The following is a 14,385-nucleotide window of genomic DNA, read 5'->3' on the forward strand; positions in this document are numbered from 1 at the left end:
TGACAGCCATTTGTTCAGTGCAAACAGCCTGCTGAATCTTTCATCTCCTCCTCTGACAGGTGGAAGAGGGCCACTGATAAACACCTCAGCATTGACAGAGCTGACTGTGTGTAACAGATCAATAAAGTCTCGCTTCAGAACTTCAGACTGTTGTTTCACAATATCACAGCTTCCTGTATGCACCATGATGTTTTTCACCATGGAATGGTCAGCCACGATGTCCAGGATTTTGTCTCTCATGTTAGAGACCATATCTTTCAGAAAGCAGAGTATTTTGGTATTCTTGCTGCACATCATTCTACAATCTTTTACAGCAAAGTCACCAACAATCAGAGTTTCAGGCCCAGTCATTAGCTTTCCCTGCAGCCTTTTACGTTCACGTTTACTCTCAGTTCTTACCCTGCTTTGAGAAGATAGCTGCTTATCCAGGTCATCAGATGGAGATTTAGAATCCTGCGACAATGGAGCAAATCTGTTTTCAAGTTGTAGGCTCAATTGTTGTGGAGGTTTTTTGCTGGTTCTCCTTTTCTCAGCGGTCCTTGGATGTGTCCTGCTGAGTGCAGGAGTTGAGGGGGAGTTCTGCCTGTGTGGTAGTGCAGGCCAGCCAGTCGCATCACAAATCTCAGGGCGCTGGGCTCTGCCTGTTAGACTGCAATCTTCTGCAGGAGTTTGTGGTAGTCGTCCGTGGAGATGGGAGGCATCTTGCTGCTAATTAGCCTTAGCAACTGTTGGCTTTGCCCCCGTAGTCATGAGGTGAAAAGTTGTTTGTTTTTGGGGGAAAATGGCAATGGCTTAATTAATCTACAAAAAATAAAATGACCGAGTGATCTCATAGATTTTCACAAAAAAGAAAGGTAAATAAAAGCAGAAAAATGCAAGAAAATGCAGGAGCAAGCAGAAAAGGGTCTGCACTGCTTGAAGGCGACCTTTTTTTTTGTATGTAGAGTAACTTGCACACAATTGTCATCCCATACTGAGATTAAACAATTACTATGGACTATAGAATTGGCTACACCCCTGTGGATTTTGCTCATACATATGTTTTAATACACCATCTGTACACCTTCACGTCAGGCCTGATCATGACTTCGGGGGCACTTGGTTTTATTCCAACATGGCTCTGTCATTACCCTCCCACACAGTCAGAGGATCTGGCACCAGCCCTGGCTCTTCTGGGTCAGGGTACTGGCCTATGTCATCAGAGACAGATTGCGGGCCTCATAGGGCGGATAACTCAAATAGGTGATACACTCAAACCGTGTGCTTCTTAGCAGGCATGATTTCCTGTGAGAAAAGGTGTCAAAGCTGTAGCGGCCATGGAGGGAACCCATTCCACTGGCACCTGTGAAAAAAAAATGTTGGAAGGGTGGATCAGATGGAGGCAATATTATGTCACCACTGTGTACAGTGATGCTGCAGACTTACCTACTCCACCAAAGGGCAGAGACACTATCACACTCTGCAGAATGCAGTCATTGGAGCAAAAGCTTCCACTCGAGGTCTCGCTCATTAGTCTCGAAATGACCTGCAGTGTCACAAAGGCCGGCACGAGGTCAGAATACAAGTTGGCTCCTCAGGCACAGCAATGAATATGATGTTTTACCTTCAGTTTATGCCATGTACCTTACTGTTGCTGGAATATGCATACACACAGAGGGGTTTCTCCTGCTTATTAATAAAGGTGATTGCCTCATCCACATTGTTTACAGTCAGAACAGGAAGAACTGGGCCAAAAACCTCCTGTTGCATGATGGGGTCTGACTCTGCCACCTCTGTCAAAATTGTTGGGGCTTAAGATAGAACAGAAAAAATTGAGTATACCAGGATTAGATGTATTGCATGTATTCTTTGGCACTGAAATCCAATATAGAACGTTCTTACCAATATATTTCTCTGCTTCTATCACCTGCCCACCGACAGTGACCTTGCCAGATCTCTACAAGATGTCTTGTATACGGTTGAAGATCTCCAGATTGACCATGCGGCCAAAGCTGAGGGAATCTCTGGGATCAGAACCATAGAACTGCCTCAAACAGCACTTTAGGGCCTGCACCAACCGTGCTTTGACATCTATGTGGCATAAAATGTAGTCAGGGGCCACTAAGCTCTGTCCAGTATTGTGGAAACATGACCAAGCAATGCGCTGCACGGTGGTGGCAATGTCACAATGCTGGTCCACATAACATGGGTTCTTGCCTCCCAAAATTAGGGTGACAGGTGTGAGAGTACAGGCTGCAGCCATAGCAATTTTGCCTCCATCCTCCCTATTTCCTAAGGAGTGACAGCCATGTTTAATGCATCACAAATTATTCAAATATTACTCAAAAAACAGATTTTGATGGCGATTTTATATTTACCTGCAAAGAAAACATGATCAAATTTCAGTTCCACGAGTTCAGGCAAGTCATTCGTGCCTGCAAGAATCACATGGAAGCATTCCTTGAGGAAAATAAGAATTTTTTTTTTTTATGAGATAATTCCTTTTTACTGAAGCACCATCATCTTTATAACTCACCATCTAAAATAAAATCACACACTAAGACAGTAATATAATTGGTGAGTCAACCATTGTCTTGTCTTGATAACAGAGTGCCTGAGCCAACAATCCCAGATTTGAGATTGGAGTCTAATCTCACCAAACAATGGTTCATTTGCATCTTGAACAAATGCCCTCTTTGAAAGAGGACAAGCCAGAAGGTACCTGCTTAAGTACATTCACACAAATGAGTCATTTAGCTATACTGCTGGAGGCTACAATTATGGAGGATGGTTATGCTCTGACTGTAGCAACCAAAATCATACATTTTTAGTAAAGTTGGATATAAATCCAGTGCACCTACATGTATATTGTCCAGAAAATGATGTCAGCCATCCAATTTTTTGTTAAAAAACATTCAAGTCACCCTTTAAGAGATTTCAAGACCCTTAGCTTGTGAAGTTAAGACAATCAGCAGAGTACTCACTCAGTCCTGTATCTTACTCACATTGTCTAGATAAAAAGGAATGAGACGATGGAGAAGTTCTGCAGTGTGAGCGGTGCACTCAGAGGGGCTGATGATCGCACAGTTTCCTATTCAAATGAACAAAACATCATCAGTGGCCGTCAGATTCTCAGTCAGCTGGTGTGTGGGAAAAACGAAGTGATTCAAGAAATGTTTGCTGCACCTGCTGCAATGGCCCCGACCAGCGGCACCAGACACATTTTGACAGGACTGCACCAAGTCCCCATGATAAACACCACCCCGAGCGGCTCACTGATCACCAGACACTCGTCCATCAAAGTGGACTGTACCGACCACACAAGAAATTACGTTAGGAGTGAAACCGAGCACTCACAATGAGCCCACTTAATTTTTACAAAAAGGTTAAGGCAACTTAAGTTAATCTGCTTTGGCATTTCAGCACAATACATTTCTTTGTAGCAGTGAGAAGGAATGTTCTTTCCATGTAAATCATGATTAATCCCAATAATATTATGAAGAAGTGTTTTCTTGTAAAAGGGGCTATACAAACAAAAAGTCTCACCACATTTCTTTCCACAAGCTGTGGCTGCATCCACTTCTTAAGGTTGTTGATGGCATGAAGAGCCTCATTCTTGACTGGGATCAGTTCAGACACAACTGTTTCGAACCGTGGCTGGTGGTAAAGATTTAGAGTGATGACAAATATGCCAAGAAAAAAAAATATCTGAACCATTCTGTCAATTTTCACTGCTGAAAAGATAACACCACTGCAGTAAATGTAAGAGACTGCTTAAATCCTCACCTTATGAAGGTCCCTTCCAAGAGCATCCACAAAGTCACACTCATGTTCCTCCAGCATCCGAACCACAGCCTCCAACTGAGCCAGTCTGAAGTTCTCCTTGAGGGTCCGTCCAACTTCAAAGGCCACTCTGGCCCTCCTCAGCAGATGCACACACTGCAGAGGGTATGTCTTCAAACACGGCTCCCCCAGCCTGGTCCTAAAACAGTAGACTAGTTTTAACACCTATGAGGCAACAAAATGCTTTCGCAGTTCATATCTTTGCACTGTACCTTCTGCATGTCAACTGGCCATTCCTATGACAAACATAGCACGCCTTTACTTTCCCACTCATGTTTGTTCCCGTCAATAAATGTCCAGTGTGGGTCTTTCTGAGTGGAGTAGTGTGCAGTCACGCCTATGCACCAGCCTCAGCCCCACTGGCAGGGAGGATAGTGAAAATCCTAATAACTCCAGCTGATCAAGTGATGCACTTTGAAACTAATAAAGCTGGACATTCCACTCAACCACATCCAGGCTGATGTATAGGTGGACCAAAGACAGTAGAGGTGTCACATTCACTTCCCCAACTAACATACTTCACATTAAAACACAACAGCTTGATTTGAAAGCTCAGTTTACCTCCTTACCAAAAAAAAAAAAAGTGAGCCAGTTATTTACCTGCGCAGCGCTTTAAACCATCGGGCTGGAGAGACGCTGCTCGGCATACTGCTCATGGTTATTCTGGACGTTCAGGTTCACACAGCTGAAACATTTGCAGCCACAGTTGTGGAAACCATCACAACAACAGCACGGCTCACCTCTCATGAAAAGTCACAGTGCAGGCCAGAGTGAGCACAACGGAGACTCAACCGTGCGCATTCACGCCACAATCCTCCGTGCACAGTATTCAGGAGAACCAGAAAATGTGTTACCATATACAGCCGCTTGTTAACCTCTTAGGTGTGTGTGCTGTCAATTTCCTATGTGAAAGCCCGTTTTCGCTTGTGGGGACGATAAAAAAAACAAAACAAAAAAAACAGATCCTGTAAGTCTTTATAATGATAGGCTTTTTTTTTAAATACGTAAATACTATCTTTAAATATTGACTTATTGGGCTGTCTCAAAATATATCAGTCAATATTTTGAGAAAGTTTCTGATTCTTTTGAGATCGTAAATTTTGAGATACTATGTCAATATTTTGAGAAAGCTTCTTATTTTGTGAAAGTCAGTCTGTTTTGAGAAAATGTCTCTATTTTAAGATTCTAAGTCAATATTTTGTCATAGCCTAGTATTTTGAGAAAGTTTCTCATTATTTTTAGATAGAAAATGTTATTGTTTAGATATAGTAAGTCATTATTTTCAGATTCTAAGTTTATATTTTGGATCCACTGTGACGTTGTAGGGGCTTTCCAGGCTCAGCAGGTGTTTGCAATCAACTAAAAAATAATTTAGGACTTGAAAAAAAAACACCCATTATGATTTAAAGTCAATGATTTATATAATACTTGTGTACATGATTTAATATTACAGGAAAAAATTATCTTACACATGGACAAATCTTACATGGGATTTCTTTTTTTCTTTTTTCTTTTTTTTTTTTTTTTACAATAACACTCCATACTGTAGTGTAGCCAGTTTCAAAGACACTTTTAAAAAGAGAGGGGAAATCTTCACAGGAAGGTTGGGAACAGTTCCATGATAATTTTTTATTGTTATTTGTTTTACTAAAAAGAGTGGATATTCAAAGTCAGCATCAGCAGTCCACTGGTACATTGCCTACCCTTGACATCATTTAAAACAGATGAGTGACCTCATCGGACGAGACAGACAAGCATGTGAGGTATCTTTCATCTCTCTTGCACACCAACACACTCAGTGTAGTGTGTCACGTAAATCCATTTGCAGTGTTTCTAATTTTTGCTTGAATAAACTGAAAGGCGGACAGCTGAAGTAAGATCCTCCTGACTGATTTGTCAGATTTGGAAATAGTCTCATCTCATTAGTAGACTGGAGGTATTGTCAATACAACCAGTGTTATTTATATATACTATATGTAGTAGGTTGCAGTTGAATAATAAATCACTATTTTGTTGTTTCCACACAAGTTAGTGGCCATGTTATAACTAGTTAGAAACATGGCAATAATGACCAGTATATTTTATAGCTTGTTACTTTTTTTTTTTGCATATTACAGAAATTGGTGAACATCTGATATTTTCTTTTAACCCTTTCTCTTATAAAGTATCAGTTCTCCTTCCGTTAAATGATCAAAAAGTCCTAACTTTCTGATGTAAAGGAACCCTGTGTAAAGTAATATTTAGGCTTCTAAGGTAACATTCACCCTCTTGTTCCTTTCGCCGACAGCCACAAACAGCAAAAAGGTGTGCAATATTTCCAAGGGAATATCAAGTCAAGCAGTCCCATTTGGTTGACGATCCAGTCCATGACATCAGGTTGAAAGGTTTTTTTTAAACCTCAAATTCGTTTCCGCATGGCTTAAAAAGTCCACAGAGATCAGAGAGCATTGTAGTAAAACCCTCCTCGGTTGTTGTTGTGGTAGTACAGTGGTCGGGTTTCTGCTCTGTCTGGTTAGAAGGAGCAGAGAATAAATCCAGGACCATAGCCCCATTTCTATGGCTTGTTTCCGATATACTATGTGGTTATTGGTTAAGGTTGAAATACAGTCAGACATGTGATAGCTAGGGGTGATGGCGATACATGAGGCACTCAGCATTATTCAAAGGTGTAGTGAGAAAGTTTTTTTTTTTTTGTATTAAGTACAAAGACATGAAAACATGATTGATTTACTCCTTACGTTTTCAAGAAGTCAAGCACAGATGCGAGACGGGATACAGATACTACTCGGCAGATACAATTTGAGACAAAACATTTCCAGTTCTTGTTCTCAAAAGTAACTGATGCTACAGCGAGGACTTTTTTTTGTATCAAACAACAGCATAATCAAATTTTTTTTGTTTTTCGTGTCAAGAATAGTTTTTGCTGCTTCACTAAACTGAGGCCGGTGGTGGGTTTTCAAATGTATTCATAAAAATCAGAGCGTCAACGTCTGTCTGGAGTGACTGCAGAGTCTAAGACAAAATGATTTTCCTCAGAATGGGACATAATGTAATCAACGCAGAATCACTGTTATGAGCCACCCCTCCTTCAAGACATTGATTTGTCTTCCACTTACAAAAGATGCATTATGTTCAGCACAACATTTTAAGACTCATCCAATATCAGCTAAAAGTTGCCTGGATAACAGAATCCAAGCTTCTAAGTATATTAACAATGCATCACTTGGTTTTACTCGACTGAGTCGACCATGTGTCTAATGGCTTGCATTGCATCTGTATTGCTTTCCAGTTTGCTTAAAATGGGCATGTTAGATCCGAGGATGATTCTGTTCAGCCTGAGAAACAGAGATTTAGCCACTGTATATCTGTATTTCACAGAGATAAATACATTACATATTCAACTTTTGGAGAGGCAGAGGAAGATGGTAAAAATGTGATTGTGCTGCACAAACAGCATTCCCTTTGCTGGGAGAGACTGAGCCAGTACGAGCTCATCCAGTTTTTAAAAGGAGAAAAAGGGGACGTTATATATCCTTCATGAATCCCCTTTTGTTTAGGTGATGCCCCTCTGATGTGACAGACTCCAGTTCAGGAAAGCCGAGCCTCTTGCTTGGTTCAGGCTGTTGAACACAACCCTCCTGTGCAGATTGTCTTGATGCAACTGAGTTAGGAGAGCTCGAAGCCTGTGTTCATACTGATAGCATAGCGCAGCTTGTCGCGCAGGATGCTCTTCTTGCTGTAGTTGGGCAGCTTGAGCAGGTTGAAGCAAGTAGATGAAGTAGGAAGTCGACCACCAGGCTCCTTCTTCCGGATCGTGAAAAAGCCTCTCAGGACACTGCCAAGGGTGTCTCCAGTGTCCTGGACACAACCAACGAAATGTCATGTAATATAGTTTGTCAGTGCACATGCACAACACCCAGAAAATGGTAATTACTTATTTATTCTTACCTGATCATCTGAAACTTCCACACAGCGGATGGAGAAAGGTGGTTTGAGGTAGGCAAAGCCTAGAAGAGGCGGCCTTGAGCAGCTGGTAACAAACTGGAAAAACACATTTAAGAGATTATAACTGGGTAAGTATCTTAAAAGAAGCCTCAAAAAGCATTTAGCTGTTAAAAACAAAAAACACTGTACTTTGAGGAACATAGCCCTCTCTTCAGCGTTGAAGTCGCTGGACAGGATGTCCCACAGCCAGATGATTACACGATGGCTGCTGTGAAAACCTCCATAGTAGACTGTGTGTTTCCTGAGAAAGAAAAGAAGACAATGATGAGAATGAGACACATCCATGAAAGAAGTGGCAATTCTAATCAGTGTAATTGTTGACCTGACAAACAAAGTCATTTAGTCATCCTGCTCATAAAACAGTGTGGGACTTGTCAATAAAATGACATCATCCATACTGACAAAAGAAGACACAGGTAAAGTGTTACATACTTAAGATCGTCTAGATCAATCTCAGCATTATCTCCTGAAACGAGACGCTGAACTTCGGGCGTGGAAAACATGTGCAACCACTCGGGATTAATGATGCTGCGGAAGCCCCGGATGAAAGCGGCAGTTTGCTCCTTTATCTGCGTGTGCATCCGGAAGTGAGCCATGAGGTGGATGTAGCTGATCCTGCAGGAGATGGCAGAGGAGAGGTCATGGAAAGAAGGTGATTACACAACAATCAGCGAAAGAGCATTTTAAACATAGGACAGGTTATTGCCCTGTTATGTTATTAGTTGAATCTAAATTCACATACTTGTTTTCATTGGTGACAGGCATGGTTTTCCCCCCAGGTATCAACTCATGACAGACAAGCTGTAAGAGAACCGAAAATGTACTTGTGAATTTTGTGTATTTAACCACACCGTATCATATCTTCCGTGTTTTCGGTCCTTACCTGCCCCATAACATCCTCATCATAGGATAGCGTCAGGCCTAGATCCCCTACATCTCCATCATAGCGCTGAGAGAAATAGGAAGTGAAATGTCCCCTTGATATTACAAACTGGATTGCAATAACGGGAGCTACATTTAAAACCTTTGCACATTAGAGAAATGAGAGAAAAAGTGATAAGTGAAGGTTATATTTTTCTGACCTTGATGGAAGTGAGGTTCTTGTAAAACTCAGAGTCCAGAGAAGGAAGCTCATCAATAGAGCTGTAGAAAGTGCTGTGGTGGTGACCCAAGACTTGACTGAGGAAGAAGGAGGCAAAAGGGACGTCCACAACAATGCCCTAAGTGATGAATAACAGAACAACTGCAGATCACCAAATCTCTATACTCAGAGTGGGAACAACCAACGACACATTTTTTGCAGAGATTAAATGTACCTCATATACAGCTTTCCCGAGCATCTTCCCCACAAACTCAAACAGCTGCAAATGGTTCTCGTGGATGTAAGATGTGGGTGACGGATACAGCCTTTCATTTCCACTTGTAGTCTATGAAATAATAAACATCACATCATACAAAACAGGAAAATCAGCAGCAGAAGTGTGGCAGATTAAACATTGCACAGTTTGCCTGAGATACCTTAAACAGGTTGAGAGCCGGATTGAAAACTTTCTTAATGATCTCCTCTAGAAACTCTTTGAAGACACCGTCCTGATCGATACCAGCCTCGTCCACTCCCAGGTCATTAACAAACTTCACACGAATGACACCTTTTATAGAATTCACTGGTAGCCGTCGGAGCTGGTCATATCCATCCTTAGGACAGGGAAATCCAAGTGTTATTATGGAACAACTAGCATAGACAGTAAAACCTGTTTAATGTGTTGACTCCATACCTCTAACATCCGAGAGCGTCGAATGGTAATATGAGTGACGTGTGGTGAAGCAGAGCTTGTTTCTACCAATCCTAAATTTTCTTTTTCCTTTGTAACGATGTTCCTGAACAGCAGCACCCTCTAAAATTAGAGGGAAAATAATTATAAGACTGAAAATGAAAAGGACACTGCCTTAAATGGAAGAATCCTGCTTACTCACGTTTTTATGTGGAATAACATGTGGGATGTACTGCAGTAAAAGCTGGGCTCTCTTCTTGCCTTTCTCCAGCTCTTGGAACAACAGGCTGGGCTTCAGGTCCCTGAATGTAACAGCAGAAACGTGTAAAGGTGAGCTTTAATCACAAAGTAGTCTATTTTGAAACAAAGAGCCGGTATGGTAAAGATATGAGCAGTCAGTGTTTCAGTGTTTGTATTTACTTGCGCAGCCAGTGGTCATCAGGGGTGAATCTCCGCCTGCAGTCCCGTTCATAAAGCACCATCAGCCAGCCATGAACACTGTGGAACATCTCTAGTTTCTCGCCCTTTGCATTTTCTATTTAGGGCAAAATAAAAATATACCATTTCAAATAGGTGATGTCATCACAACTTTCAAGACTTTCAGTGAGGTTGCACACTCACCTAAAATGCCATCCCATATCATCTTGTACACAAACGTGTTGAGAAAAGAGGAGATAGTGTGGAGTTCCTCTATCTTGAAGGATGTTTGTTCTTCATAGACTTCAATGTCATCCAGAATTCTGTAACACATAACATGTGGGTCATAAAACTATTGTTGTTACACTGGCCATCTTATGCATAACAGAGTACAAATCTGTGAAATTACGTGATGAGGTGCCGTGAGCAGTCACAGAAGAGCATGAGCATAGCCAGGAGCTGCTTGGATTCTTCAGTGTCATTGTTCAGACACTCCATGAAGAGCTTGAGGCCTCCCTGAGGACCAAGCTCACAGATGAAGGCCCAAAGTTTGGGCAAAAGGTCATCAAGATGAGTCAGACCTGCAGACAAGCAGAAAGTACAGGGATTTAGTCCATGATGTTTCCAAAATACTGTATGTTTGGATAATCTAAAAAAGTACAATTCTGGTACTGACCAGTGAGTATCTGGAGGCGTATTTGCGTCAGTGTCGACAGAGCAGTCTGGTAGAGCACACAGATGCTGCACACCTTCTGAACTTCAGCTGAGTCAACTCGTTTTCCTCCGACTGGTTTCAGGATGTTCCGCACAGATGCCGACTTCTGAAATGCTCGCTTAAAGAGGTCTGTAAGAACACGAACGCATTACACCAGGGATGTAAAGAGCCTTCAAACCTTTTTGGAGAATCAACACTTTGTACGGATTTCACTTTTTTAAATAGGTGCCGTTTATAACGTACTTTTTACTGGTAGGTTGTTTTGTGATGTGCTAGGCTGTGGGGGTGGAGGAGTGGGCTCCTGACTCTCCAGCTTTTTGGAGAGGACATCACTGAAGAGCGTTCGGATAACAGACACACCCCACAGGTGCTGGAGCTGTTTCGTGACCAGAGGCATTGACTCATTAAGACTAAAGAGAAAAAGAGACAGGGGCGGGGGGAGTCAAGTACACTTATCTGGCATTATTAATATTTTAACAAAGTAAAAGTGAAAGCACTCAAGTACACAATTATTATTTAAAAGCACTATATGATATCTTCATTTGCAGTCTAAAAAAGGTAAAAAAAAAAATTGAACTAAATCTGTTGATCAGAAAGGACCAAGCATCCTCAGTTAGTCTATCAATCCATTTCTGTGTGCTCATTGTCTTTTAAATGTAATTGATTTTTGTGCTCAGAAAGTTAATTGTTTATTTTTACGTTTCAAACCTTTGCTCTGATACCATATTTCTTTGCAGTTTACAGGTGAATATTGACTTGTTGAACTGATTCAAGAAAACATAAAGTATTTCACAGACCCGTAGTCTACAGTCTGGGAGAACCAGCCCAGGACAGGATGCCAGTGCGTTAGGTTGGACTTTTTTTGCGATACATATCTCTGGCAGTAGGACAGCATGTCAGTCAGGTCCTTCACAAAATGGTTGGCCTCCTCCTCCAGGACTTTCTCATTAAGGAAACCCAAGTGAATCAGGTTGCCTATCAAACAAGAGAACGATGCAGTCACAACGATAAAAATTAACAGTCCACAGGACACTCAAAGATTTTAAAGAGTTGTACATGAGATTTAATTTATTGAAAGTGCAAGCCCCTGTTTATCAAAATACTATACCAAGTAAGCAGAGTGTGTGGCTGCCCTCAAGACACACACAGATGTCCGAACACTGTTCTTCTCGACTAAGAAACAGAATGAACTTCCGCAGCAGGTCATGCGTCTGTATGGACGCCATGCACTGTTGAGACAGAGCAGATATTGAAACCTACTCTCTTACAGTTTAAATTAAAACGTACAATTCCACCAAGCAGCAACAGCAACACATAACATGGAGCTTTTACCTCTGGAGTAAGCACACTGAGGTGGGATATGATGGCTGGAACTGACATGATGTGAATGAGGAATGATCTGAGCAGGTTATCGGAGAAGTGAGCAGCAATGACTGGCCTGAAAAACAGTAAATTTTGTTAAAAAGGCAGCTTGAAAATAAAACTAAAAGCAAACTATATAAAATAACAGCAATAACTTGTCTCCTCTGCTTTTTTTAAAGTGGAATATGAGCTTACCTTAATGACAAAGTGAAGATGGCAGTCAGAGTGCCTTTGGAGAGAGATGGTTTAGAACGAGCCAAACCATTGGTCAGCAAGATCTAAAGTTGACATACAAAATGTGTATTGATTAAAATGACACGTGAATAATAAAGTGGAGGAAAATAAGTGGCACACTTCTTCATTGAATGTGTTGATAACAGTATGAGGTGTAATACTGAACCTGCAGCATTGAATAAAATCCCTTTTGATTGAGATAGCCCATGATATTTTGACAAATCTTCGTCAAAGCGGGTCTTAGAGCCTCACCTAAAATATTGTGGAGAAAATATTGTTTTTCTTTGCACAGAGCATGTCCTGCAATAACAAAAGATATGTCTATAAAAAAAATGTTTAAAAAAGCTTGACTTGACGCTTACCCTTCCCTCTGACTATTCGCCAGGTTGAAGTATCCGTGAAGGTCACCAGCATGGTGAGATACAGCGTTACCAACTTGTTGTCCTGAAGTATGTCAGGCTTAAAAACAAAAAACAGGTGGTTATATGTACAATAAATAATAAGAAAATGCAGATCAAAATACATTATCTAACTTCAAATCAAGACTAACCTTTAAATTTTTCAGTAGTTGACAGCAGGTCCACAGCACATCTTTTATCTGTTTGAGCCAGAGGATGGTGAGGTCTTTGGAGAGAGCCAATGAAACATACCAGACCTAAGGACCAAATGTCAAAACATTCATTAGACAAAAAGAAAATCACATTGAAAAAAATCTTTGGTATGTGGAGGTTATGAACATATGTACACTCACTTTGGGTTCATTTTCAACCTCCATGCTGGCCAGAATAGCACGACAGAGCTTCTCAAACCTCTGATGCACAAAATTACAGTCATTTGAGTCACACATTCCAGGTCAAGCATCTAAACAACTACTGTTTACAGCAGTCTTAAGTGTCTTTCAAAAGTCTCCACAAAGGTAAGGATTAATACATTTAAATGTATTATTAAAGTGAACTTACATATTGGTCTAAATTACATATCTGGAAACTCACCATCTTATCCTCTTGGCGATATATGAATAGTAATTTCCGAGCAACTTTGAAAATTGAAAGTGCATTTCTCTTGGATGTCCCAGTTTCAGAAGCTTGAAAATAGTCATCCACATCTTTCCTGGTGAGACACAGAATAAAAATATTGAGCAAATGATAACATGAACACGATTGATATTTACTTGTAATATTTACTTGTGATGTTTATGGTCAATCTGCAGTAAATAAAATTGGGGATCACCTTATTTGCTTCTGGAGTCTGCATCGACAGATAAATCTCCTGACCAGGGCTTGGATCTGGATTGCTGCTCTCTCCTTCTCCTTCTGTCCCTTCCTCTCCTCCCTGGCCTGCCTGGCTTTGTCCAGGAACTCGGACTTGGAGATTTGTGGCACACTGAACATTGTGCACCCTAGAAACGAAGAATGCAAACCACTTGGCTGCTGTACTACAGAACAACACACTGATAATATGCATGCAGGTATTGATAACGTTTTGACAGTGCCGACACATCTGCTCTGTATGAAGATTGTGACTTTGATAATAAAACATCCAATCAACTACCAATAATATTGAACTTGCCGGCAATATTGAAGATTAGAAAATGTTGCCTGTCTTTGAGCCTCACCTGCCGCTATACCTTCTCAGTCATCTGGTCGTCCTTGAGATCCAAGAGGGAGGAAAAGACCCCAAAAAAACCCAAGAAGACTAAGTTGCCATCCCTAGGATAACGAGCGATACAGTAAAGATGGAGCTGGGGTAGTTAGCACGGAGGGCTAGTTCGCTACTTGTCGACTTGATACTGACCCGTGGAGAGTGTTTTCACATATAGTTAGAAATATTTAGCATCATTGTGGGGTTAGGTTTAACCCTAGATCAGTGACAGTCTCCCAAACGCAGGGAACACACCGTTTCGAAATGTAAACAATGAGAGGAGATTCGTATATTGACTGCAGCTATTAATCCCATGTGTCGCATTAAAAGATTCCGGGTAGTGTTTGTCTTCGCAGATAAATCACTACACGAGAGTTATTATCCGCAGAAGGTCTGGGACATGGTAAATTATCTTTG

At 41.1% G+C, this 14,385-nt stretch overlaps 2 protein-coding genes across 2 annotated transcripts; both read right to left on the reverse strand.

Annotated features, from left to right (window-relative positions):
- Positions 1-1,142: 1,142 nt before the first annotated feature.
- On the reverse strand, positions 1,143-4,478 carry aldh3b4 (aldehyde dehydrogenase 3 family, member B4). Its single transcript, XM_069138629.1, is given in 10 exon segments — positions 1,143-1,342; positions 1,426-1,525; positions 1,624-1,790; positions 1,882-2,271; positions 2,358-2,439; positions 2,985-3,070; positions 3,166-3,286; positions 3,526-3,636; positions 3,766-3,961; positions 4,423-4,478. Coding segments are annotated over 10 exon segments (1,509 nt in total).
- A 746-nt stretch (positions 4,479-5,224) lies between these two features.
- Positions 5,225-14,349, reverse strand: ube3b (ubiquitin protein ligase E3B). The gene is made up of 27 exons (XM_069138550.1): positions 13,943-14,349; positions 13,558-13,726; positions 13,320-13,437; positions 13,079-13,138; positions 12,878-12,982; positions 12,690-12,786; positions 12,494-12,579; positions 12,289-12,371; positions 12,064-12,169; positions 11,840-11,960; positions 11,529-11,706; positions 10,975-11,141; positions 10,693-10,860; positions 10,426-10,597; positions 10,221-10,339; positions 10,020-10,134; positions 9,802-9,901; positions 9,603-9,722; positions 9,346-9,522; positions 9,144-9,254; positions 8,910-9,047; positions 8,711-8,776; positions 8,570-8,628; positions 8,260-8,442; positions 7,957-8,068; positions 7,771-7,863; positions 5,225-7,680 (listed from the first exon to the last, which is right to left on the reverse strand). Exons 2-27 carry the CDS (start codon positions 13,716-13,718, stop codon positions 7,489-7,491), a joined length of 3,207 nt encoding a protein of 1,068 aa, XP_068994651.1. The 5' UTR covers positions 13,719-13,726; positions 13,943-14,349; the 3' UTR covers positions 5,225-7,488.
- Between the last annotated feature and the right edge of the window lie 36 nt (positions 14,350-14,385).

The sequence above is a fragment of the Embiotoca jacksoni genome, unplaced genomic scaffold (assembly GCF_022577435.1).
Source record: "Embiotoca jacksoni isolate LCO1_2020_lvr unplaced genomic scaffold, fEmbJac1.0.p SCAF_8, whole genome shotgun sequence".
Taxonomy (NCBI): domain Eukaryota; kingdom Metazoa; phylum Chordata; class Actinopteri; family Embiotocidae; genus Embiotoca; species Embiotoca jacksoni.

Excerpts from the sequence above, each read along its gene's own strand:
- ube3b (XM_069138550.1), bottom strand. The coding sequence starts at position 13,718 with ATGTTCAGTGTGCCACAAATCTCCAAGTCCGAGTTCCTGGACAAAGCC. Across the intron at positions 11,707-11,839 it reads CCACACACTCTGCTTACTTG|GCAACCTGATTCACTTGGGT; the intron begins GTATAGTATTTT and ends CTTGTTTGATAG. Across the intron at positions 11,142-11,528 it reads TCCCAGACTGTAGACTACGG|TCTTAATGAGTCAATGCCTC; the intron begins GTCTGTGAAATA and ends TTTTCTCTTTAG.